The sequence below is a fragment of the Mustela nivalis genome (assembly GCF_964662115.1).
Source record: "Mustela nivalis genome assembly, contig: HAP1_SCAFFOLD_934, whole genome shotgun sequence".
In the NCBI taxonomy this organism is placed as follows: domain Eukaryota; kingdom Metazoa; phylum Chordata; class Mammalia; order Carnivora; family Mustelidae; genus Mustela; species Mustela nivalis.
Window position 1 is genome coordinate 62,505 of NW_028135730.1, and position 26,967 is coordinate 89,471.

Consider the following 26,967-nt stretch of genomic DNA (forward strand, 5'->3'; position numbering starts at 1 on the left):
GCTATGGAATTTCTTTATCCAGCTTTTTCTCATTCCCGGTTTCCTCATCACCTTATTAAGAAAGAGGACAAAGGATTTCCCTTCTGCACTGTTGTGCTGCACTCCAGGAAATGTTCCTGCAAGGACCTGACAAGGAACGTGGAATACTGTATCACTGAGAAAAATTATTTTTGTCAAGTAAGTAGATTGCATGAGAAATGCATTTTAAAACTATTTCATTCAATAAAAAAATGGTGACAAAAAGTGGATCATAAAACAATACTTGAGACTAAAACTATAGGGAAAGATTCAATTCTCCAAATGCATATCACACACTGGTATCCATGTGCGTAACAGCCAGTCTTCGATGGAGAAACAGACTAGGAACAGGAAGTGGGAAGGAAACATAAGCAGAATGTGCACAGCTGAGAAAGAGCCTAGCTAACAACTAAAAAATCCTACAAACTAAGTAACTGTAAAGCCCCTCTTATCTGATGCAAGAATAAATTGTTTTTTCTTTTCTTTTCTTTTTTTTTTTTTTTGTTTTGTCAGAGAGAGTGAGCACAGGCAGAGACAGAAAGAGAAGCAGGCCTCCTGCTGAGCAAGGAGCCCAATGTGGGACTCGATCCCAGGACTCTGGGATCATGACCCGAGTGGAAGGCAGCCTCTTAACCAACTGAGCCACCCAGGTGTCCCCAAGAATAAATTTAAAACTGGAACCCTGAAGTTGTTAGAGAGGTAAAGAACCAGGTATACTTACATCCCAATGGGACAGCAAATTGCTAAGAGGGACTAAAGACAAGTATTTTGTGTGATATCACAGAGAACTATGGAAGAACGCATTCATCTAGCACTCAGGAAGGTTACAGAAGACTACGCAACACCCACCTTTAAACAGATGGGGAGCTGGGCACACAGAGACGGAACAACTAGCCAGGAGGAGACGATGAAAGACTTCAAACTACACAAGGGAGGCAAGAGTGCCAACAAAGAAAAAATGACATAGATTATACCATAGAAAGAAAAAACAAGTACAGGGGCGCCTGGATGGCTCAGTGGGTTAAGCCACTGCCTTCGGCTCAGGTCATGATCTCAGAGTCCTGGGATTGAGCCCCGCATCGGGCTCTCTGCTCAGCAGGGATCCTGCTTCCTCCTCTCTCCGTGCCTGCCTCTCTGCCTGCTTGTGATTTCTGTCTGTCAAATAAATAAATAAAATCTTTAAAAAAAAAAAAAAAGAAAAAACAAGTACATATGAATGGCAAAAATCATGAGCCACATTAACATTTATAACTAAGACATAAGACTGGCAAGTCATCAGAATTTTTAATAGTTAAAAAGCTTAATATGGTTTTTATTTAATGGATGACAGATTTTTAAAAACATATTTTTCTGCCTTGCTTGTACGATAGAGCAATTTAGCCAGCAAGTACTCTTAGGAAACAAACTAGTTAAGAGTATCAGCTCTTCCACTTATTGACAACCTCTTCCATTTATTAACAACCTCTCTGCCCATATTCTTCTTTATATAACAAAGATAAGACGGCCTAACTCATAGAGCTGTCATGAAAACTAAACTGGACTAATATAAATTGCTTAAAATACTGCCTCATAAATAATCAGAACTCAATACAAACTAGTGACTACTAGTATCATAGCAACTTAAAAGTACTCAAGCTAGGGCTCCTGGGTGTCAGTTGGTCAAGCGACTGCCTTCGGCTCAGGTCATGATCCTGAAACCCAAGACTGAGTCCTGCAACTCACTCCCTGCTCAGCAAGGGGTCAGCTTCTCCCTTTGACCCTCTCCCCTCTCATGCTCTCTTTCTCTCTCTCTCAAATAAATAAAATCTTTTTTTAAAAAGCACACATGCTATACAGTTTTCTTACAGTACATCTGTATCAAGTCCCCCTGCTTGTGCTCTTTTCCCTCTAATAAAGAAATAAAATCCTAAAATAAAACATAACAAATTGAGCATCAAAGTGAACCTTGAGGCCTTCAAGACCTGGCCGGAAACACCCTCCTGTGTGTATTTCCTTGTCATCTTTCTTGTTGTGCTGATGGCGTCAGAGGTGCATGTCATCCCAAGGAGGGAGAAGGCCGATGGTGGAGAGACTCTGGGCTCCTGAAGAACACAGAAAGGATTTCAGTCTCTAATGTGAAGATCCACTCAGCACTGTCAAGGGGGGGACCTCTGTGGTGACAGGCTACCAAAACCTGGGGAGTTACATGGTCATTCAGCGTAATGTAATATAGCTCCGTACAGCATGTTGAAATGACCAAGTTCACTTGAATAGTGATCAGCCTAAAACCTTTAAAGAGGACCAAAGAGGCACCTGGCTTCCTCAGGCACTAGGATCCTTGATCTCAGGGTTATGAGTTTGAGGCTCACATCAGTCACAGTTAACTTAAAAATAAAACAAAAAGCGTACACAGGACTAAAATCAGTGAGGTTCAAACAACGAAGCTGGTCTGTGCTGGGACGGATCCTGTCTCCCGCTCATTCAGCCACTGGGCACTGCGCACTCAGATGGTGCCAGGGCTTATCAGCCCAGCGGGTTCTCCTCGTGAGAGCTCAGGGTCTAGAGCAGAAGATGGACAAACGAGAAACCAAAATGTGAACGGGAAAAGCGATTGCTCCACAGCAAAAGAGCAAGGGACACAACTAAGGCCCAAACTCCACCCGGTGAGGGGTATGACAAGGCTGTGCTGAGATGACACGGAGAATTCCTGCGGGAGGAAAAGAAGGAGACAGCCCTGCACAAATGCGAGTGCATTCCACCTGGCGGAGGGCACCATGGAGCAGAGGACTGGAGGTTAGAAAAGGGGGCCAGGGTGGCCAGAGAAGCTGAGGAAGGACCAGAGTGGGAGGGGAGGAGGGCCAGGGCCCGGGAAGTTGGGCAGTATCAGTGCCCTTCTCCCAGGGCTGTGTGACCACACTTCCCCACACTCAGTGGCTGAACCAACAAATGCTGCCTCGTGGTCTCAGGGGATCAGGAATCCAGCAGTGCTCTGCTGGGGGCTCCTGCCAGAGACTCTCCTTAAACTGGGCTGCTGACAACACCAAGGGAGGACCTGCTTCACCGAGAACCTGAGCGCACTCAGGGGCATGGGCCAGATACAGCCCATCTCAAAGACCTGACTTTTGTCTGCTGTGGGCCCACAGGGCTGGGCCATGTGCGTATGTCTGGGTCATGGTTCAACCTAGGGGCTTGTGCTCCAGTATGAAGATTGGAGAGAGAACATGGATCCGAGTCAACATGGGGCTGGGCAATGAGTTTTCGAACAAAATCTCAGAAGGGCCTTTGGGTCACGTGGCCACGTTCTGTGACATGGAAGTGAATCACCAAGTCCAGACCACACTCTGGGGAGGGGTCACACAAACATGTCTACACAGGAGTTGTGGAACCAATGGAGCCCCCGAAGGGAGACTGTGAAGATCCTTGAAGGGTCCGGGCCTTGCCCAGAATCAGACTGGTATGGATGCTTAGCCGGCTTGAACCCAGCTCTTTGAGTATCCTCAAAGTTGGGGTCCTGGATGCAACGTAGCCATTCACTGGGGGCTCTGGAAAAGTTTTTCTGGAAGGAAGTGGCTGTTGGCCTGGAAATGTTATCGGGCTGAGGGTGATCATTGGTCTCCTAGACAGGAGACATATGCCCAGGTTCTTGTCTGAGGAGGATCCTGGGTCATGGCAACCCACTGGATCGACCCCTATCTGCATCACACCCTTTGGAAAGGAGAGAATGGACTGCATCCTGGGACAGGCGGTCTCTAGGGCTAAGGGCACATTCTGACCATCAAGGGCCAAGACTCCAGTCCCTTCTTTAGAGTTTGCATTGAAAAGAAAAAGCCTAAGACCTTGGGAAGCTATTACCCAGCCATCTGTAAGTGGGGCTGTCCTTTCTGGGACTCCAGAATGTGAGCACCGATGAACACATGTGTGCACACAGGAGCGAGTGTGCTGGTGCACACAAACACACACCCCAGGAGGGACTGTGGGGTGGGATCTGATGAGTAGCAGATTCCAAGAAGTTGACAGGAGGGAGGAAATTGGGTGGGAGGTATTTCCTACATGTGACAGCACTCCTCTAACATCATAGCTATTATCCAACCTATGCCTGTGGACATCTGATAGAAAGACATGCTGGACTCATCCATATTTGGCAAGAAGACCATCCTTGTCTGCCACAATGGCTTATCTAGGGTCTGAACCAGGTAAGAATAGAGACTTGTGTCTGAAACCAGGTGTGTTTGCAAGCTGGGGCCCTGGCTGCTCCCAGACCTTCCCTGGGGGCCTGTGGAGAGGGGTGTGTTGGGGTCACTGTGTCCTTCCATGCAGAAGGGGGAAGAGGAGATGGCAGACGGGAGCACTGTTCGTGTAGGGGTCCAACCAGGAGTGGGCCCTGATAGGGCATCTCAGGAAGTGATGTCACTGCCTTGATCACAAAGGCCTTCAGAACTTGGAACCCCTGCAACCAGGCAGCCAGTCTAGTCCAGTAGCAGGGTTACTGGACTCAGGACCTAGACACAGAAAGATGTTTTCCTGTTGTGTACCCAGTTTCCGGGGCTCTGGGTACCAGAACCCCCAGGAAAATGACTTGATCCCATGCTGCAGACATTGGCTAAAACCACCCCCACAATGCCGCAGGTCCTTTCGAGGGAGACGCCATAAGGTACTTACTTCTGAGGAGACTAGGCGATGCCCACCCCTCTGAACCGTCCTAGGGAAGCCCCATCCCTTTCTCTGGAGTTTGGGGGGAGGAGGGATATGTGGGGGTTCCTGCCCATGGGCTGGAGGAGGGTGAGTACAGTGGATACTCTTGTGATCCCTTCTTGTTCACACCAATGTCAGGGTGGGCAGGGTAAACAGGGGATTCCTGAGGTGACTCTGAGCTGTGCCAGAGCACATCCAAGGCCCTGAAGCTGGGCCACGTTTCTCTCCTTGGGGGAGGGCTCTGCCACCTGGGCTGTGGTGTGTCTGGAATGGAGCGCCCTGGGTCTGAAGACCAGCAAAGGCCTCCAGACAGGGCTCTAAGGCCTCCTGCCTGGCTGCCAGGCACTGTCTTTATAGAATGCTCCAGAGGACATGGTGCAGGAAGTGAACGAGGAGATTGCCTGCTCTCCTTCTTCCAAGGAAAAGAAGCCGAACAGGGCCAGCAGAGTCTGGCGCTGGCTCAGGGTGAGTGCCGGTGCTGGGGAGACCCGACCCCTGGGGTGCCCATGCAGCACCAAGGGCCCCACTTCCTAGAAGCCAACCTGGCCTCCTAGAGTCCTGTACTCCCGTGAATCTGCATCCCATCTCTTCCCCAAACTGGCCCACATAGTCCTGCCCACGCCTTGGACAGAAGCACAGCCATTGTCCACATACTTATAGGAGTATCATTAAAGAGACTAGACCATGTCTCATCATTGATTTAGACTCCTTTTGCCCATGCCAAGGCATTTTCCTAACTCGTGCTCCCAGGTGCCCCCACTGGCCCAACAGTCATTCCTCAGCTTCTACAAGTCTTGCAAATTTGCAAGAGTGAATTGAGAGACTTTGATCGCAATTGGACAAGGAGTCTGACAGGTCTCGGACAGGAGCTGGATGCCCAGGGGCCCAGGTTCCTACAGGGGTTCCCTGGGATATTGGTTTGGATGCATACCTTGTCCTCTGACTTTTCTGTCTCCATGTCTGTCCCCAGGGCCATCTATGCCATCCTAAACACCTGGTTGGAAAAGTATCCAGGGGATTTTGTGCAGCCTCCGGAGTTTCCCAGCTTGCATACGCTGCTGGCCTACCTGCAGGTCTATGTGCCGGGCTCGGACATGCAGCGCTGTGCCCAGCTTCTGCTGCCAGAAAGTCAATGCCCTCCCAGAAAGGCCATGGAGCCAGAGGCTGGGGGTGAGGAGGACTGGGGGTAACTGGTGTGGGCCTGAGGAGGAGACAGGGTGGGCCACCCTGAGGAAGCCTCCGTAGATTGTAGTTGGGCCGAAGAGAGTGAGTCGTCTCAGATCCCTGTCCCCATGGGCTTCCGTCGGGGATACCTTCCGGGGGCTGGGTCTTGAACGCAGGCCACGCTGAGTGGTTGGGAAAGGGAAAGGCAAAAGGGAAGTCAATCAAGCTGATGATGCTTTTTCTTCTTGGAGCTACAGCGCCGGCCCCAGAGCAAAATCTGGAAGTTGTTCCAGCAGCCCCTCTGGCACCCGCTGCACCTCTGGAGCCTGAGCTGGTCTCTACCATCCCTGCTGCAGCAGCTCACAGTGGGTTAGGGAGACCAGTGACCCCACCTGACCCGATGGGACCAGGGCAGATGGTCGTCAGGGCCCTCGTTCACTTCTCTGCCACGGAAGAGCCACCTGGCATGTTGCCTTTACTGGATGACCAGCAGGGTCCTGTCCCCGAGCTGCTGCCCCCTGCCTCCGTGGAGCAAGCAGTCTGGGCCCACAAGCTGCCGCCCCCTGCCTCCGTGGAGCAAGCAGGCTGGGCCCCCCAGCTGCCGCCCCCTGTCTCCGTGGAGCAAGCAGGCTAGGCCCCTGAGCAGCAGCTCGTGCTGGTTGGACCCCCAGAGCATATATCCCCCTCCCCCGTCATTTCCTTTTTTATCATATTTGTGTTCTGTGTTCACCTCTATAATTACTTCATAGATGTTATTTATTAAATAAAGTAGAATTTGAGTTTATATAACATTTTACTTGCATCCTTTGCAGTGGGATATGGAGGTCTCATTAGGTCCATCCAGAGTGTTGCACAACCATGTCTTCTACGACGTTTCTGTCACAGAGACACCCGCGCTCCTCATCGCTCACTGCTCTGTCCCTCCCCCAGTCCCTGCAACCACTGCTCTTCTCTCTGTCTTGGCCACTTCACCTCAATTGGATTTTCCTCTGCCTGGAAACTACAATATGGCCTTCTGTGTGTGTCTGCAGAACATAAGAGTGATTCCTCTCTTTTCAAACTTTTGTAGAGACGATATAGGTATTTTCGTTTTTCTGAATCTTCTGCCAAAACAAACAATGAAACAGCACAACACAAAACAAATAACTCTTTTGTCTGGTACACCGCCAGCTAAATGCAGAGAAAGACCCTCCCTTTTGAGAAAGAGCAGAGCTGCTACCCTGTGTGGTGTGCGACGTGTTGGAAAGAGTCGCCGGTACCCACAGAGCAGTGGCCCTCCCAATACCTGGTTGTGTATACTGGTCTGCACACAACACACAACCCCAGGAGTCCACAGAATAGTGACCTTGGACTGATAGACACCCTTTCGATACAGGCAGAACCCCCAAAGAGATTTCATTATCCCATGTACTGTTCATCTGAAATATCATTGTTCTTTGTGATTCACTTGAAAATGCTCCGCCCTGGGGACAGACATGGAGGCAGAGAACTCAGAGGACAGGGTACGCATAAAAACCAAAATCCCAAGGAACCCATGTGGGAACCTGGGTCCTGGGCTGCCAGCTCCTGTCTGAGACCAGTCGGACTCCTTGTCCACCTGCGACCTGGCAGTCCTGCCCAAGACAGGCCTGCTCCCACACGGCAGGCTGGCCAAAGCCGCTAGGAGTGGGAGTCCTTCATCAATGGGGTGAGCATTTCTGGACTTCTTAGGGGAGCTGGACACCCGGAACACCAGGTAACAAGAACTAAAGGAGCGCCAGCACGGCCTGGCCACCAGCTGTGGTGTGCACATGCTCGGCTCCTGCGCCGCCGAGGAGACCACTTCTCCCCCACTCGTGTGGGACCGGGCCTTTCTGACATGCTGGGTTTCAAGTGACAGGTCAGTGTATCAGGCTGAGTACTCAAGAGGATAAATGAGTTCCTTCTGCTGGCTGAGCCCTCACCATTAGGTAGAAAGGCCATGGTTTCATAGCAACCATTCCAATCTATGCCTACAGGGCCCTGAGATACGAATTCTGTTACTGTTTCAGGCCTTTTTGGTCTTTTTCACTACCACAAGGACAAGTCAGTAAGTTAGATGATAGACAAATGAATTCCATTCATCCTGGATTTTTCTGCTATTCTTTACGTGAAAGTACTTTATATATATATATATATATATATATATATATATATATATATCACATAGCACTATACAAATAATAGTTATTACAAATTACATCCAAATGAAGCTTGATGTCTCAGAAACTGGCATTCTTATTGTTTATTTTTATTTAAAAAAATCAGTCATTTTTCTACTTCGCTCAGAATCAGAAGGTTTCATCTTAGTTCAGTTTTAGGATTCCTCTAAAGTGATCTAGAAACAAAGACAGTAATACACATTCTTCCAACTTCAATACCAAAGTATATACAACACTCATCAGGAGCTGAAACACTTTCATGAGCAGACAATGACCAACTACAGAATGTCCTGGTGGGTGACAGTCCCGAAGGTGGTGAGAAGACCTACTCTCGGACACCAGTGGTTTGGCTGAAAGAGTCTCTCATGTCCAATGAAAACTGAGTTTTGACATCCTGCCTTTTTAGAGAGAGTTAACAAGATTAAGAAAGGGGTTTTAGAAAAGCTTTTCAAAAGGCCCCACACTTTGACCTGTTTTTTCTGCTTAAAAATGCACATGAAGTCTAAGCATGTACACGTGTGGTAAATGACAGCTTTTCTAAAGCAAGAGCATGAACATCCAAATCTCATGGCTGGTCCACTTGAAAACCTTCTTAATAGTCATGGACAGAATGGCTTTATTCATTTTTATAAACAGATACACCAAGGCTTTTTAGCTTAGTTCTTACTATTAAATTTACCTTTAATAAGGTAAAGGGTTTATTTTTTAAGAATGTTTTAATTTTTTAGAAGTTAAAAAAAAAATCTTTTTTATAAATTCATGGCCCGGAGATCAAGACCTGCGCTGAGATCCAGAGCTGGATGCTTAACCAACTGAGCCACCTAGATGCCCCTTAAACTTATCTTTTAAAATATAATAATCTAAGGGAAAAAATACCCTTTTCTTCTATAACTTGATATGCCATTGCCACTTTCATCTCTGACCAGGACCTTCCCCCTCACACCCTGGACGAATGAATTTACTGTGTTCCATACTGAGAAGTGTTGTCACTACGATTATTCCATGAAACTGCGGAAATGCTGTCAGTACCTTGGAAGCCCAAGCCACATGACCCACGACGGGGACCAGCTGGAGTCCTACTCATTCTCACTGAAGGTGCCTGGCTGCTCTTCGGTAGCCTGGGCTGCCTCCTCGACAGTCTGGACCTCAAGTGCTTTCAGGACAAAAGCAGGGGATGCAGTGCTGGCTTTTAGCATTGCCATGGCCTCACTGTGACTTCAATCGTTCAAATCAATGCCATTGATATTCAGCAATATATCACCTGTCCAAAGGAATAAACAAGAAAAATGAGATGAGCTACCAAGTCATTATCTTCCCTATACATCCTGTTATTTGTAATTTTTTCACATCTCTGTCATTCTTACAATATTGAAGGAAAAATCCAATTCATGGAAAACATTCCAAAACAACTCAAAACTTTTAAGATAATTTCATCATGTATAGGAAAAAATGTGTCTTGAGGCACTGTGATTCGACTGGAAGTCCAAGTCTTTAGACCTCGTTTTCCTAATGTGCAGGACCTGGGCATGTTCATTTCTCTTCTTTGGGCTTCAGTGATTTCTATAGTTCTTTCCTGATCTTTTGCTCTTAGAAATGAATTTTTAACATATCCTGTTTTAGAGTTACACATTTCTATAGATATAGTCCTACAGAGTTTGCTCAGCATGAATCTATCAGAATACTAAAAGAGAAGAGGTCCTTGGGTCTACACAAAGAAATGAAACTTGTGATTAGAGCATCTTTTGCTTAAGGAAGAAAAAAAAGTGTTTGCTGCCCTGACAAGTAATATAATAAAAAAAAAGGGCAATGAGAATTATATAAAAGGTTAGGAAGGAAAAGATGAGTGTTCTATTTTTTAGAGGGTTTTTTCCAACATAAAATAATGCAATGATCTAAATAAACATTAGAAAATAATGGAAAGGGCGCCTGGGTGGCTCAGTGGGTTAAAGCCTCTGCCTGCAGCTCAGGTCATGATCCCAGGTCCTAGGATCGAGCCCGAATCGGGCTCTGCTCAGCCGGAAGCCTGCTTCCCCTCCACCCACCCCCCGCCTGCCTCTCTGCCTACTTGTAATCTCTGTCTGTCAGATAAATAAATAAATTCTTTAAAAAAAAAAAGAACGGAAACATCATCAAACTGCAGCAATTTTCCTTCCCATTAGGCGTTTTTCTTTTCTTTTTTTTTTTTTAAGATTTTCTTTATTTATTTGACAGACAGAGTTCACAAACGGCAGAGAGGCAGGCAGAGAGAGAGAGAGGAAGAAGCAGGCTCCCTGCTGAGCAGAGAGCCCAATGCAGGGCTCGATCCCAGAACCCTAGGACCATGACCCGAGCCGAAGGCAGAAGCCTTAACCCACTGAACCACCCAGGTGCCCCCCATTCGGCGTTTTTCTAATCTTAGAGAGAGGTTTTACACTTATATATGGAAGGTACATTTTAGAAGATTTTTAAAAAATCATATTTAATAGAAAATTTGGGGAATATTTGTTACTTTTTTTCAAACATGAGTTGCATGCAGGGAGAAGATGGGAAGAGTTTCACTGTTCCCAGCCCTCCCTATCTTACCTCTTTTGATGCGGCCATCACGTGCCAGACAGCCATGAGCTGGGACACTGGTTACAAGGATGGGCAGTTCACCACTCTTGCTTCCTCTGCCCCCTGCCACTGTCATTCCCAGGGACTCAGGTGGTTCCTTCTTTACAGTAATGTGTTTTTCTTGGCATGTAACACACTGGGTAAGATCCTAACACAGGAGAAGAAAATTCATTGCAAAATAAATAATACATAGCTGAAGTAAAGTAAGGAAACGGAAGGAAAAAATACCATGGCAATGATAAAGTCACTGTTAAAATCAGTTACTGAAGAAATAATACACAGTTCCTCATGGTACAAACATGACACCGAACACTGGGGATCACAATGTCAGACTTTGGACGGCTGTATTTTCATATGATTATGTATGGAACACAAAAAACTCAGGACTGTTGACATATGGAAGTCAAAAGAGGGCCAATTCTACAAAGGTAAATAATGCACTTGAGTTTTAAGATTCTGAAGACAAGCTAATTAATTTTATTTCTGTCTCTCCTCTATTCTTTGAGAGAAATGGTGACAGAATAGTACAAAAGTAAAGTGCGGATTTAGTTAACTGCCAGAAAAAAGCTATAGATCTATCTTCTGTTTCTTACTCATGAGAATGCTCGGTCATGAAATGGGTGCAAACTCATCTTCACAACCTTCACGGAAAGCTATAAGGATATGAAATAACTGAATTTTTGAAAAAGTTAAGGAAGAGAACAATTTTCCAACAAACTGTGTTCTCAGGAAAAAGCAATTTTTATCGATATTGATTGTTTCTATTTATGGGGACACTCCTAGAAGAAAAGGAAAATTTAAAACATCACCTTTTTTTAAATTAGAATGCTATAAAAAACAAGGTGTACCAATGCAATATTAATATTAAAATAGCAATAGTAACTAACATTTATTGAAGATTTACTATGCGTAAAGCAAATGGCTTCACATGTATTATTTCATTTTCATGGTTTCATTACATTTCATTACAATGGTCCTGAGTGTAAATCCTATGGTTGGCCCCATTTAATAAACAAGGGAATAGCCTTATTAGAAAGGTCATGTAGGGGCGCCTGGGTGGCTCAGTGGGTTAAGCCGCTGCCTTTGGCTCAGGTCATGATCTCAGAGTTCTGGGATTGAGCCCCGAATCGGGCTCTCTGCTCAGCGGGGGGCTTGCTTCCTCCTCTCTCTCTGCCTGCCTCTCTGCCTACTTGTGATCTCTGTCTGTCAAATAAATAAATAAAATCTTTAAAAAAAAAAAAAAAGAAAGGTCATGTAATTTGCTCCAAATTATATAGCTACGCATGATCGCACTGGATTTGAGGTGATTCAAGTTTAAAAAAAATACACATACACACACATACTGTATATACATAAACATTTATTCATATGTAGTTGTGTATGTTCATACAGCATGATGCTATATGCATCCACACTACAAGGGTGCTATCTCATTAAGTGTAATAATGGAAGCTCCTATCTCAAAAGGTTCCTTAACACATATACTGTAACAGCATAGTGTAGATAACAAGATAACTATTACCACCACTAACAATATCAATAGTAGAACTAGATGAATTCTTTTGCTAGAACTGTAACATTTCCTTTAGTGACACTGCTTCCGAGCGGACAGGTACGACGTGTCAGTCAAGCCCTAGACCTGCAGGGGTGTCTGCTCTTCTCTGCTCCTCAAACCAACACTCTGAAATTTTCTTGAGGGCACTACTTAAATAGCCTAGAGTTCCTAGAATTTTGACCTCATAGAAAACCTGTAAACGTCCACAGGTGGTATCGTAGCATATGACATCTATGTTCGCATCCTTCAAAACTGGGCAAGACCCACGTTATTATGAAGACAATCCAGGTAAACTCAGCTGGGAGCACATTGACTTCAACGCTCGTGTCTGTCAGGTATCGAGTCAATAAGAGGTGGTTGTTTTATTCCTCCATATGGCTGAGATGTATGTATTTTAGCCAAACTTCACAGATTACTCTTGGTACACTTCATGGAAACTTCTAAGGGCTTAACACTGGATGAATGTTTCCAAGCAGGGGCCACGCAGGGGCTTAGTAATAGAGTAATGTGTGCTTTAATTTTTAACAATGATTATCCTCTGAACAGGTTGTTTTGATGAATTTGTATTTGTTTTCCCTAGGAGACCTTTATTTTTTTAAAGTAGGATTTGACATCACAAATGCTGTATGTTAATGGTAAATTGCTAAATTAATGCTTAAAATTACATTTCATGTGGCTGTTCTAACAATCAGGTTTACAGAGCACCTAAAGTAAGAATTCAACACTGCTATTTAAAACACCACCACTTAAAATTAAGGAAGAGGAACTAGTAAAAAGAAAAATAGTTGTGCCCCAAACAAACAAAAGGACATAAATAGTCGTCTATATGAACGCTGAAATGGTTAAGAAGTTCTTAAAACAGTCTTAAATTTGTACCGTTGTCTTTGAGCACCCATATTTCCACTTTCTGTAGAATTCATGGATTCAGTTACCAACTTTTGCCTTAATTATGATTCTTTAGGAATATGTATATATATATGTAACTTGTAAAGCAAGGACCAGCGATATGAACAACTCCTATTCAAATTCCTTTTCGAAACAATAACTGCTTTTCGTAGTCATCATTGTGAAAGCAAAATTATAGGTTCCCTTCACACATTTCGTTTTCTGTTCAAAAATAAGATGAAGTTTGTGCTTATAATTTCTTAAAAGTTTTAACTGAATAAAGACCAGTGACAAGTCTATACTTCAGCTCAGAAAACAAGATAAACCTGATGGGCCAAAAATACTTGTGCCTTTAAATGATGCTTTCTTGGGGCGCCTGGGTAGCTCAGTGTGTTGAGCCACTTTCGGCTCCGGTCATGATCTTGGGCTCCTGGGATCGAGTCCCACATGGGGCTCTCTGCTCAGCGGGGAGCCTGCTTCCCTCTCTCTCTCCCTCTCTCTGCCTGCCTCTCTGCCTACTTGTGATTTCTGTGTGCTAAATGAATAAATAAAATCTTAAAAATAAATAAATAAATAAATAAATAAATAAATAATGCTTTCTTGGGCTCCTGTGACATTACAGAGTTATTCTCTCAAATTGTACTTACATTAAGAAGACACTTTAGGGGCGCCTGGGTGGCTCAGTGGTTGAGCTGCTGCCTTCAGCTAGGGTCATGATCCCAGGGTCCTGGGATCAATCCCTGCATCTGGCTCTCTGCTCAGCAGGGAGCCTGCTTCCTCCTCTCTCTCTGTCTGCCTCTCTGCCTACTTACGATCTCTGCCAAATAAATAAATAAAATCTTAAAAAAAAAAGAAGCCACTTTAAGCTAAACATGTGTTTCTCAAGTCATTCTCCTTACGTAAAATTAAATTGCTTTGCTAAATAAAAACTTATTTACTGGTCTACTTAAAAACTATAGGAAATAAAAACAAAGAAACAAAAAAACTATAGGAAGTTTCAGATGTGTGATTTTCACACAGTTGGTAAATAGCATCGTTGTAAAAATTCTGGCCTACTAGAAGTTGAGTTAAAATGAAAGATCAAATGAAGTAAATAATACTGAGAACACAGTAAAGTGCCACTGTTTTTTGACTTCTACTAATTTCTGCATCCAAAGTGAGACTGCATCAAAATTTTAGGCACAGATAAATGACCTAGGAATATATTACAAAAGCACTGAAATATGCAGCAAAAAGCTCAACATACAGGAATTTAAAATGATCTAGGGTAGTATTCCTATAAACTGTAACATAAAAAGAAATGCGTTATGTGTTTTGCATGTACCTATCAGAAAGTATGATTTATGCTTCATATTCACATAGGGAATTCTGTTGGGCAACCTGCCCAACCACTAAGTATGGACTTGTTGGTCATTGTCTTTTTTTCAGTTACATAACCTCCTGTTACAACTGAATGAGCAAACCAAGATAAATCCCACTTTCAAGCAGGACCAAACAAAGAAGTCTTTCTAGAAGATCAAACACTTCTCATCAATCTGGCAGAGGGACCTTCTTACTAAGAAACCACCCCTACTGGCTGAGGAACAGACTGTACAGGAACTCTCAAGGTAGCCAAACACACATTCCACACCCCCAAACACCTGTGCTCACCTTTTCCAACAGAGTAACAGCCCTCATTTAAATCTTACCAGTTTGTCACAAGGATTCCCTGAGGGCAGATGAATGAAAACATGCAAACTTGAGGCCTCACCTTGTGTGAGCTGGGTCACAGAGCTGTGGTACAGTGGCTGTGCATGGTGCTGGCTGCTACTCTGAGCTCCTGCGTCCTGGACAGGGTTACCAGGCTGGGATTTCCCTGGCCTAGCAATTGTTAAATCCACCCTCTTGCCACTAGCCTGGAGAAAACACACATATATAATCACCAGTCATTAATGATGCTTCTCACTTAAAAAAATTATTAGGAGGGTTATTGTCAATGCACTTATCATCGCTGTATCAGAGCCTCACCTGAGTGGGGACTGCAGGCCACTGCTGGGGGTGGGGCAGACGAGGTAGTTCATTTCAGGAGCTAATACTTTAAAACTTCTGCAGGTAAAAGAGCCACACACAGACCTCTTGGGTAAACCTTCCCTAATCCTGGAAATACCAAGAATGTAACCAAAGAACGCCTGGGTTCTGATCTCCCCATGATTTCTTGAAGGGTAACTGTCTTTTTATACTTCCCTCCCCTGCAAAACTGGCCTTGGCACTGAGAGAGAGCAAAGAAGATAAAAGGACAAACGGATTCAAAACTGGATTACAATCCTTTGTGATTTCTGAATTAAATTCCAAGATGGCTACTTTGAGAGTGATAATCAATGAAACTACGTGTAGCTCTGTTTCCACACACTACAGCTTCGAATCGAAAATAGGGATCAGCTTAAACAGTCCTGGAAAGAATGATAACAAAGGTCCTGTAAAATAGGATTACTATTTATATACATTACAAATTGTGTGCCTATATATGCCATATGTGCACTCACACATAAATGTAATTTTATTTTATTTTTTTTTAGGATTTTATTTATTTATTTGACAGACAGAGATCACAAGTAGGGAGAGAGGCAGGCAGAGAGAAAGACGGAGAAGCAGGCTCCCTGCCGAGCAGAGAGCCCGATGTGGGGCTCGATCCCAGGACCTGACATCATGACCCGAGCTGAAGGCAGACACTTTAACCCACTGAGCCACCCAAGTGCCCCATAAATGTAATTTTAGAGGTGATGACAACCACGTTAAATTTAGAGGTCCATTATCTGTATTTATAGATCTAGATCTGAAACACAGATTCACATTTATTATACTTTTTAAAGCTATTTTATCTTTGCTTTTAACGTACAGGCCTGGTCTACTTGATGCTGATTCTTGGTCATGACTACAACTTTCCAACTTTACTATCATTGCTATGGGAAAATTTGACAGCCTGCTTTCAAGAAGCTGTGCTGGAAAGTAGAACCCTCCCCCATGACTGCAGTCACTAATGTTAAGAAAGCACTCCAGTTTCAGTTCTCAAGTTGGAAAAGGAGTGAAAACCATAATTTTAAAAAAATGATTTTATGTATTTATTTGAGCGCAAAAGCAAGAGAGCAGGGTGGAGGGGCAAAGGAAGAGGGAGAAGCCAACTCCTCGCAGAGCAGAGAGCCCGATGTAGGATCCGAGCCAAAGGCAGATGCTGAACCACGGAGCCACCCAAGTGCCTGTGAGTGATAACCAATTTTAAGGCCCTATTAAAGTCACTTACTTATTCAAGTATTTCATTAAACTAGTTTCAGACAATTCTTCAAATAACTGAAGGAATAACACTTCTCATGTTACCAGCGTCTGGGGATTTGATCTAACAGGTAATTCCAAAGTAGAACGCTTACAATCCAGATATTTGAGATTCTGACACTTCCGAGTATTAGATCACACGGTTTGAGGGGTGAGAGGCCCCTCTGTGATCTCATTTCAATATTAAGAATTGTTTGCTTTACTGCCTAACCCTCACCACTACCAAATACTCTATAAACAGTAATTTAGCTTTATGGGAATACCCCTGCTCATGCAAACCTATTAACAAACAAATCCCTGATCTTTTTTGATTTCTTAAAAGACAAAATTCTGGGTGTGTGATGGAAGTGGACATATAAGCTTTAAACGATGGGCTATCGCTTGGGTTTAGGCTAACTGCCTATCTAACACTTCAGGGTTTCAAGCACAACAAAAGAATTCTGTTAAAGTCAAAATTTTTAAAAATGCAGGATGCCTAAATGACAATACCTGTATTTCATAAAATAGTGGCATGCCGTATTGCTGGGAGTATATACTGGTATGATCTTTCTAGAGGGAAGTTAAGCAAAATGTCTTAAACTTGAAAACAAAACATTAAAGTCTGTTGACAGGGGAGTATTTACGTAAGTTTTAGCACAACACGCCTACTATACAGCTATATCATGGTGCATCTATTTTCAGGGTAAGAAGTCCACAACATACAGCTGACGTAAAGAATGGGTGGCAAACTCAGAATTTGTAAGCTGACTGCATGTCTAAGTACCTACGTAAATAGGTACCTATTTATTTGTAGGCATATACAGAAAAATGACGATGTTCTTCAAAACTTTAATGTCACTATCTTATGGACTTTAGACTGACTGTGATTTTGACTTCCTTCTTTATTTTCTATATTTTGTCTTCCTTAGTCTCCTTTTCAGACATGGAATACATGTTGTTCTCAGAATCCAAAACATTAAGATGTTTTTCACAAGGAAACAACTTGAGCAATATATTATATTTGGTATCATATATAAGTATCTTTATTCAATTTTTTTAAATCTCAAGACTGGGACAAGAGACCAACGCCTGAATCTCCCTCCTAATGCAAGATGGCTACCGGGTGTGTGTGTTCCCATAGTTATAATGAACCAAACATTTGTGAAAAGGAGTAATGAAATGCGATTTAAATTTAGGTTTTCTTACACAGTACTTAAATCTTCATTGTTAATTCTGTTTACTATACACATTTCCCAGAGACAGTCAACCTACTTTAATTCCTGATGCTGGATTATGTTACTGCTTGGTTTCCTTTATGTCAGAGTGTTTTCTTGTGCTTACTTAAAACAAAACAAAACAAAACAAAATAAAACACCATACACATCTTTGTTTCACCCCTAGACTGTAGGAGATACCCATATCATTAAATGCTCTGGTAGGTTATAGAACCAGAAGGTCTGGCCTGGATTATTTTCTACTTTTTCTATTTTATTTTTTAAAAAAAAATTTAAAGCAGTTTTCTTTTTTTAAAGATTTTATTTATTATGTATTTATTTATTTATTTGACAGAGAGCAAGAGAAGGAACACAAGCAGAGGGAGTGGGAGAGGGAGAAGCAGATTCCTGGCTGAGCAGAGAGCCCCGATGTGAAACTGGATGCCAGCACCCTGGGATCATGCCTGACCGAAGGCAGATGCTTAATGACTGAGCCACCCAGGTGCCCCTCTACTTTACCTACTTTAATGTTCTTATTGAAAATTTTTTTCTCTAATAATAACCATCTTTACTTCAAAAGGATACTGTAAGAACACAAGTTATGATGTGTTTGAAATGCTCTGAATGCTTTATAAAAAGGGCACTACACAGATAATGAGTTCTTCTCAATAAAAATTGATTTTCCCCACTTGTATGGAGGTGAAGCGGAGAGTGAACGTTACAAGAGCAGGGAAGTCACAACTTTGGAACCACAGCTCCTTCAAGCTTTGCTTGTCTCACCTGTTAAATGTGGACATAAATGTGTTTTTTATGTGTGGGCTTAGGTGGAGCCCATGGAGCAAATGAAAAACCCATGTGCAAAAATAGAGCCTTCACTCTATAAAGAGCAAGGCTAAATGTTCACAGGGATACAGTTTTCCGGACAGGATTTTATCTGTAATGATAAAATCATCTCTTGTGCATTTTGAAGGATTTGGGGAGCCGTGTTTGATTTCCCCCATGAAATATCAAATATCCCTCAGGTTCTCATGTGACGAAAACATCGACATAAAGGCTGAGCACGTGGAATGAATATCCGCGTGTACCTGAATGATCTGGGCGGCAAGCTCAGGGGTTCCGAGCTTCAGGTCGTGTCCATTGATGGCGAGCACTCGGTCGTTGCTGCTCAGCCTTCCATCCTGTGCAGCCAGCCAGGCCCTCTTCCAACAGATCAAGGATAAAAACACCTGGTTCGTTGGTCCTTCGAATGAGTTTAATGCCAAGTTGTTCACCAGAGTCCCATTTGTGAAAGACTACGTGGAAGACCTCTTCCCGGGGAGAGCTACTGTCGGGGTGGCTGTAGGTCCGGCCCCCAAAGCACCGCTCTCGCAGCACGGTCAGGTGCAGCATGGAACAGGGCTGGCAAAGGGCAGCTCTGGCATAGTTGTGAGACACATTGTTGGTGTTACAGTTGTTGACCTGGAAGAAAAGAATTATGACCGAGGTGGGACAATCTTTTATCCTCTCAACTGGTAAACATTTATATGCCATTTCCAAAAGAAATGGACTTTGGAAAATGACATACAGTCATTATTTACAAAGAAAAGCCCTCTGAAGATGTTTTAAAATGCACAGTTCCTAAGCTTCACTCACAATGACTAGCACGAAGTAGAGAATGGCAGTTAGGATCTCAGGCTTCAGCGAGGGTGCTGAATCAGAGTCCCTGGTCCTGCCAGTAGCGGGATGTCTGAGTGTGTCCCCTGAGTGGTGAGATGGTTTTACTCTCCACTTCACGGGACCAGGAGGAGAATGCAGAGACAGCAGCAGCATGTGGCAAGTGCCAACAAAATACTAGTTCTAGTGGAACAGAAACTGAAGTTCTACTGGATTGATGTGGCTTTTCCAAATGAAAAACACCTACCCTGGAAAAAATACACCGAGTTTTAATCTAAGAAAAGGGACAGATTCTAGATACACAACCTGATCTCAGTTCAGTCATTTTTACTTTAAAGAAAAGCAGGTAATTAGTTTCACTCTGTTTAGCACTCAAGTGTAACATCTATCTAATACAACAAGCTTAACTCAGTACTCACAGAACACTTATTTACTAAACCTTATGGCCCTGAAAAGAGTATAGTGACTGATCCTGGGACAGGAACAGGACTAAGAAAATACACACCACTTCAGTTATTCACCTAGTCAGAGGAAGAGGTTGGCGCAACTCTGAGTGTTTATCACAATTAGAATTCCTCTCCTCATCTGTCTGCACCAACAGCAAGCAGGAAATCGACATTCTCTTGGATGTGTTATGTGGCAGAGGCTCTGGGTTAGGTGCTTGTGATTACCCAAACCCTTCAATCTTTTTCACGTGAGTCTATCTTAAGGAAAGCCTTCCCCCTTCCCACTCATCTCGGGATGACAGTTTTGAGCACCACTAACTTGAATTTTATTGATTTGGGCCTGTGGACATCTTTTAAAATTCAGGCATCAAATGCCATAGATCTCACACATAAACTTGCTCTTTGCCCAATTTTGCAACATCTGTGCATTTGGCTGCCATCCAGATCCTTTATGAAAAACTTGAGTAACATAGGGTCAAGAATAGAACTTTAAGGCAGCTTCTAAAAAACCAGCCTGACGTGGATTTGTTAGTCAAAACTCATCATTTCTGGTTATTCAGCTAAAAAGCCACTTATCTCTAGGTTCTTATTTTTCCGTCTTAAATTCACATCTATCACAAATGACTACAAACATCTGGCTGGAATCCAGCGCTAGCCACGTGCGAGTCTGTAGCCTCACACCATTTTTGTGACGTGGGTTGTGGAATATCCTACAATCGGAGATTTTCGCTTCACAAAAGTGTCGTTGCCAGTGAAACACAGAGAAAGCAGAGACCAAATAAAATACTGTTGCTAGATGTTGTAGAAATAGCACCAACAGAGTAAACTTTACCACATCTTTAGCTAAATATTATTTTGTACCAATGCAGTCAACACATGACTGCAATTATTTTCCTTCAAAGCCAAAAGTGATGGGACACCTAGGTGGCTCAGTTGGTTAAGCATCTGCCTTCGGCTCAGGTCATGATCCCAGCATCCTGGGATAGAGTCCCACATCGGGCTCCTTTCTCGGCAGGGAACCTGCTTCTCCCTCGGCCTCTGCCTGTGCTTGCTCTCTCTCCCTCTCTCTCTCTCTCTGATAAATAAATAAAATCTAAAAGTAAAATAAAATAAAATAAAGTAATATCAATTTAAAAAAAAGGGAATATATCACTGACGACTCAGATCGCACTGTAAATTCGTACTCTTAATCATGTTCTGAAATTTGTATTATTTTTAATAGTAATATTGATGTAATCTCTTACACTATTTTATTCTTCAAACTGCTCAAAATGCTGCACTGTGAAAGGCCCTGAGGGTATATAGTTCTCCTTTTCAAATAGGTTATTTAATAGAATAACATGGATGTGTGGGTATATATATAAAACACACACACACACATAATCAGTGTGAGAAAACCAAAGCCACCCACTGTTACTACATCTAGTTTGCTAAACTAAATAGAAAGGCTATCTAGCCCTTTGGTCAGTAAATAAACCATCTTAACGACTCCAAGGTCTTTCAAATTGGCTCACGGTATTATTTATGCAGCTCACAAAAAGTGGAAGATAACCAGGTAGTAAAAATATACTAAGGAGCCTTCTTTCCAAGTGTTTCCTTTTGAATGGACATAAATACTACTCTGTATTTGGGCAAGTAGTGTGGCTTTACTTACTGCCTCCAGCATACCAGCCAAAGGCCAATGAGAAGTCAGGCCCACAAGAGGAGAGACCCTTTGTGAATTCAATAATCAGGTTATGTGCTCATAGTTTTTGTATCAATTTGAAATCATTAAACTGCATTTAAGATTGCCATTATTAGGGTCATTAATATGTATGCCTCCATAAATAATAATACTGCACTGGAATGTCTACAATGCTGATTTATAGCGTTGAGTTAATTCCCCAAATTATAGCCAGTATTTCAGATAATTAGCTTTTTATTTGAGATATACAGATTCAGTTATGTTATTAAACAATTCTCCAAAGCAGACCAGTAAAAAAGCCTGTAGATGAAATATATTAGCAAACAAAACCCTATAACAAACAAAAGTATATATTAAATATATTTTATACATTTTTATATTTTTGCTAATATATTAGTAAACTATATATTAAATACATTAGTAAATCTGAGGTTACAGACTTAACCTCAATTATACTCAAAGAAATGCAAATAAGAACAAAGCATTTGTTTTTACCTGGAAAATGTAGAAAAAGCGTGAGAAATATGAAAAATAAAAATATGTAAAACATATGAAATATGTAAAATATGTAAAAAGAAAAATATGTAAAAAATTTAATATCCAAAGCTGGCACACTGCTGGTAGCAAAGAACAAAAGATGAAAATAAATGTATACTCAATTATAGCTAGAAAGGCCAGAAGTGGACAAGTAAAGAACACTGTGTAAGCTGAAAAAAAGGGCAATCTGGTTCTTTTTCTCTTGGCCACAAAGGTGTCAAAATGTCAAAACCAGCTACAAGAGTTCCTCCACGGAGAATCAGTTTAGGAGATGGGGTAGAAAGAATACAGGGTAAGGTGTCCAGAGAGCTGTGCCAACCTCATGCAACCAGAGTACTACTAATATCATAAAAGGACAGCAAACACAGAAATGCGGTAAATACCTAGCTATGGTAGGATCAGAAACTGGATTTTACATAAGCTGGATTAGATATGCTTCCTGTATTCTCCTATTGCCTCTTCGGATTTAGTCAAGAACAAAACACTGCAAGTTCAGTCTGTGTCAGCCAGGCCAAGTGCAATGAAGGAGGGCTTTTGGGCCCAAGTGTCGAAGTGGAAATCACAAACTACAAGAGGCAGAATACAGATGGGTGTGGAAACCAAAGCCAGGAACCCCCAGTGGAAAGGTCAATCCTTGCTGCTCTTGGAGCCTAGTTTGTCTGTCTTCCCCTCTGGACATTTCCCTTGAAGAACTAAAAATCCTAGAGGTTCTAAGTTTGGTTTTAATGAAGAAGACAGCTATTACCAACAGGATATCATAACCAAATCCACTCTTTTATTGACTCAGCAAGTTTGTCCTGGGTATCGACTCCAGGCACAGCTCTGTGAGAAGCCTGTCCCATAGTATGTAATAATGGCGGCTGCCATCCCCAAAGGAAGACACTGCATTTGAATAACTCTCTATGACCAATTATGCATTAAGTGGTGAAGAGAAGGAATGTCTTCAGCACTTAGTGTGAGAAGAGGTCTGAATGGGTGAAAATGGCAGGGCAGGGCTTTCTGGATGAAGGTGGGGAAGCTGTAGCACAATGGGGACAGGCTGGAACGTGGAGGGAAGCAAGGAGACTGTTATGTCTGGCTTTTCTACTACATTATACATTCTATGAGGGTAGGGGTTGCTTTTTGCTCTTAATTATACCCTCAGCACTGACCACCATGCCTATGATGTTTCAGTAATACACCGATGGCTACAGCTGAAAGAAAAAGCAAGGGTGAAAGCTGAGGGGACAGGTTGTGTAAGAGTCCACAGAGGACCCAGACTGTTAGATTGATCAGTTTGGACTTGATTCTCTGGTCCAATCTTCCCAGGGAAATCAGAGTCACAGATGAATTAACCTGACAATGGTTGTACCGGATTTCAGAGCAGAGTAGGAAGGCGGGGTATTGATTCTACTGGGTTAGACGTGAAGCAGTGAGGGCACAGACCAGAGAGGTGGCAAGGAAAAGGGAAGGGGTGAATACCAACAGACCGTGGGGAAGGACCCAGCAGTGAAATTGAGGAGGCAAGAATCCTTGAGCTTGGGTTCCTAGAAGACATCTTTTCTCATTCATGCCTATTTCTTCTCTCCTAAATATCCATTCTTTTAGCTTCAAGTACCACTTACACTAGTATGGGTCATATATCCAGGTCAATTTTCACATACACTCTAGAATTCACATGAACAGTGGAATTCTGGCCATCTCATGCTCATCAGTATGCCCTCTAACACAATATCATCTTGCCCAAAGCTAGTTCGTTTGTTGGAGTAGCTATTTCTCTTTAAAGAGAAGAGGGAGAGGGTAGCACCAAGGATTAGTGCAGAGTCAGGCTGTTTGTGGACAAGAGTGCATTTGAGAACCAACAAGAGGTGGTCATGATTTCTGAATTCTATCTTAAATTCAATGCTATAAGTTTTAAGTAACTTGTGCTGTGTGACCTGTCTTTTCTAGAGTATAGTAATCCATGTAGAGAAGGATGAATCAGACAACGAAGGTAACTGATGGATGGTACCCTGGGACTAGGGATATAGACAATGGGACAAGAGAATTTAACAGTGAAGGTGGCCCCGAAATAGCCAACCATGGAGTACAAGCCAGGAGGAATCCAGCTGGCCTGGAGAGCCACGCACTGAGGCACATGTGGGATCAAATTTAAGATGGGGGTAAAAATACATTCCATGAGTTTGGGGGAAATCGGAGAAATTACAGATAAATTCTGATCTGTTTTTGCATAAAAAAAAAACCAGTAAAACTTACCTTTTTATGAGTCAGATTCCACAGTACCATAATTTCCTAAGTTTTAAATTGATGAATAAGAGCAAAAAAAGAGGCAAGTTAACAAAATAATTTAAAAAATTGATACCTGAAGAATAGGGTCTCCAGCAAGAAGTCTTCCATCTTTGGCGATCACCCCATGCCGACAGACTTCCTGGATAACAATGTTGATCAGTGGCCTTTCATTGCCTCCCACAATGCTAATTCCTAGCTGAATATAAGGATCAGCCCGGTGAATTTCAATTGTAGTAATAATGCATTCCGGAAAACTAACCGGCTGCTGCGTAGCTGCCAAGTTAAAAATGAGAGGGAGAAAAATAGAAAGAAAAACGTTTTATATTTTGATTATCTTCACGTAAGTTATCGTCTATCATTAGTGATGACCTTATGTTAATAGATGATTCATAACAAAGCAATACCACGGGATAAGAAAAACAGAATGACCAAAACACCAATAGATAAGATTAGCAAAACACTTCCTCTTCGAAAGGTGAATAATCAACAAATAACTACTATGCATCAGATCACTAGGGACCACATAGTGATCTGATAAAGAAATATACAGACAATATCATCTTGTCCTAATTGATCAGAGAAACTCTGACCCATGAAACAGCTGTAAACAGTGCAAGACAGTACATATGAAATAAAAAAGACAAACTCTGTGACATACAATCACCGTAGTGGTTGACAAAATAACCACATTAAGCAAGAAGAGGAGGGTCTTGATCTGAGCAGTAGGAGATAGAAGAATTGTTATAGCCATGGCTGGGAAAAATGGGATTTGTAGAAAAATTGGAATTTTCATAAGAGATAAACCTATTTAAAAGTAAGACAAAGGGCCAACTACAAAGATATGCCCAAGATCTAGGACTAGAGGTTTTCTGCCTGTTTCCTGGTGGGTCATGTAGACAGATCAGTGGCTGCTACCAGAGGACAGCAATAGTCAGACACATGGCCTTGGAAGTCAGATACATATATAGCGATTTCGTGGCTCTCAGACTTTGACCAATGACTCCCTGACTAAATTTCCTCATCATTAAAAAAAAGCCAGTATTGGTACAAGCATTTAATAAGTTAATATATGTAAAGTGCTTGGCACAGTGCTGACACAGAATAAGCACATAGGCTGAGGTATTATTTTTGTTCTTCTTGATGCTGTGGATTTCTTAGTCAAGAAGCAATAGGCTTCAACACAAAGAAACAAAAGAAGCCTGCTGATGACCAGTGAATTTGTGGACTACAACAGAAGAGGGGGAGGGGGAAGCATAAGCCTCAAAGTAAGACTCGCTTTCTGTTTCTAAACGGCAAACTGTTAAGACTTGTACACTTAAAGGGTGAATATGTGATACGTGAAGCATATCTCAGTAAAATTATTTGTTGAAGAGGAAAAACAACAACAACAAGAACAACAACACCACCCCATGGAGGGAAAGTAATAGGGAGTACTGAGAAGAAAGGAAATATCTGATTTGAAAACAGATGAAAAGCAAAAGCAAGGTGAAGAGCACATACTGTCAGTGGCCGTGTTCTCCTCCAAGGCGGGGTTGTCCAGGCCAGGCTCCTCAGGCCACGGGGGCAGAGACGCTGATATCAAGCTGCGCTCAGCAGGTTCTGTGCCTGTCCCTGAACAGTCCGTTTCGAGGGATAAAGTACCTGGAAGATCTATTACAGTGGTTCCATTTTCATTCTCAATCTCTGTCTGAGCTTTATCAGTTTTCCTCCTTTCTAGGGCAAGTCTCCGATGAGAAGCTCCAGGACATCTAGAGAGAGAGCATTAGGGGGTTCCCAGATGATTTGAAAGGAAAAATGATAGACAGCTTGTGCCCTAACAACAGAATAGCCACTGCTTCATTGCCAAACTCACCTAGAGGTAATCCACAAGTGGTATGTAATTCTGATTTTAACCTCTGCTCAAACTAAGTTCCTACCACACTGTGTAGCAAACTTAAAACAGGCGTTGGCATAAATAGTGGCTTCGTGCATGTGTCAAAAAATACTTCAATAAAAACCTGTATTCGGATACATACTAGTCCCAGAAATACACCAGCACAGTTGACGGTACCCTGCAAATACTATTCTGAGATCCTGATTGCATAACCCCCTTTTCACAGGGATGGCTTAACTCCTTAACAGGAGTGGAAACAGCAGTCTTCTTCCACAATGTGCTCCTGCATCCAGACTTGGACCCTGAGTGACACTGTTCCTTTCCAATCTCAGGGCCAAGGGTACACATTCATTAATTAGTGAGAAGCAATACATGTGAGGCTCTGCCACTTACAGAAAAGCAGAGCAAAGGCTCAAGAGGCTGCGTATGGTGGGTGGTGGTCTTATGTCTAGGACTGCAGACTACATTCAATGATAGTGTTTTTTAAAATCTCAAATTTCATGAAAAATCAAGTATAGGATAAATTTATTGAAAACTGGAAGCTATCCCTTAGCTGTAAAAGTAATGAATTTCCCCTCACAAACTAAAGATAAGTTGTGGGTTTCAAGTTCTTGCAAAAGATTGCTATGGAATTTCTTTATTCAGCTTTTTCTCATTCCCGGTTTCCTCATCACCTTATTAAGAAAGAGGACAAAGGATTTCCCTTCTGCACTGTTGTGCCGCACTCCAGGAAATGTTCCTGCAAGGACCTGACAAGTAACTTGGAATATTGTATCACTGAGAAAAACGATTTTTGTCAAGTAAGGAGATTGCATGAGAAATGCATTTTAAAACTATATCATTCAATAAAAAAATGGTGACAAAAAGTGGATCATAAAACAATACTTGAGTCTAAAACTATAGGGAAGGATTCAATTCCCCAAATGCATATCACACACTGGT

General features: G+C 42.6%; 1 protein-coding gene and 1 pseudogene across 2 annotated transcripts in view; one reads left to right on the forward strand and one right to left on the reverse strand.

Moving 5' to 3' along the window:
• Nucleotides 1-26,123, reverse strand: part of LOC309857588 (ligand of Numb protein X 2-like) — a 49,357-nt pseudogene extending 23,234 nt beyond the window's left edge. Inside the window, exons 1-6 of the transcript XR_014316565.1 lie at nt 26,074-26,123; nt 25,653-25,900; nt 24,226-24,425; nt 18,650-19,022; nt 14,816-14,960; nt 10,596-10,773 (exon numbers count right to left, since the gene is read on the reverse strand). The product of XR_014316565.1 is annotated as a ligand of Numb protein X 2-like (transcript). The remainder of the gene's footprint in view (nt 1-10,595; nt 10,774-14,815; nt 14,961-18,649; nt 19,023-24,225; nt 24,426-25,652; nt 25,901-26,073) is intronic.
• On the forward strand, nt 3,360-7,311 carry LOC309857586 (uncharacterized protein; the record flags this gene model as incomplete). The annotated part of the gene is made up of 3 exons (XM_082750309.1): nt 3,360-3,451; nt 5,660-5,859; nt 6,111-7,311. 3 exons carry the CDS (start codon nt 3,360-3,362, stop codon nt 6,485-6,487), a joined length of 669 nt encoding a protein of 222 aa, XP_082606435.1. The 3' UTR covers nt 6,488-7,311.
• Nucleotides 26,124-26,967: the final 844 nt, after the last annotated feature.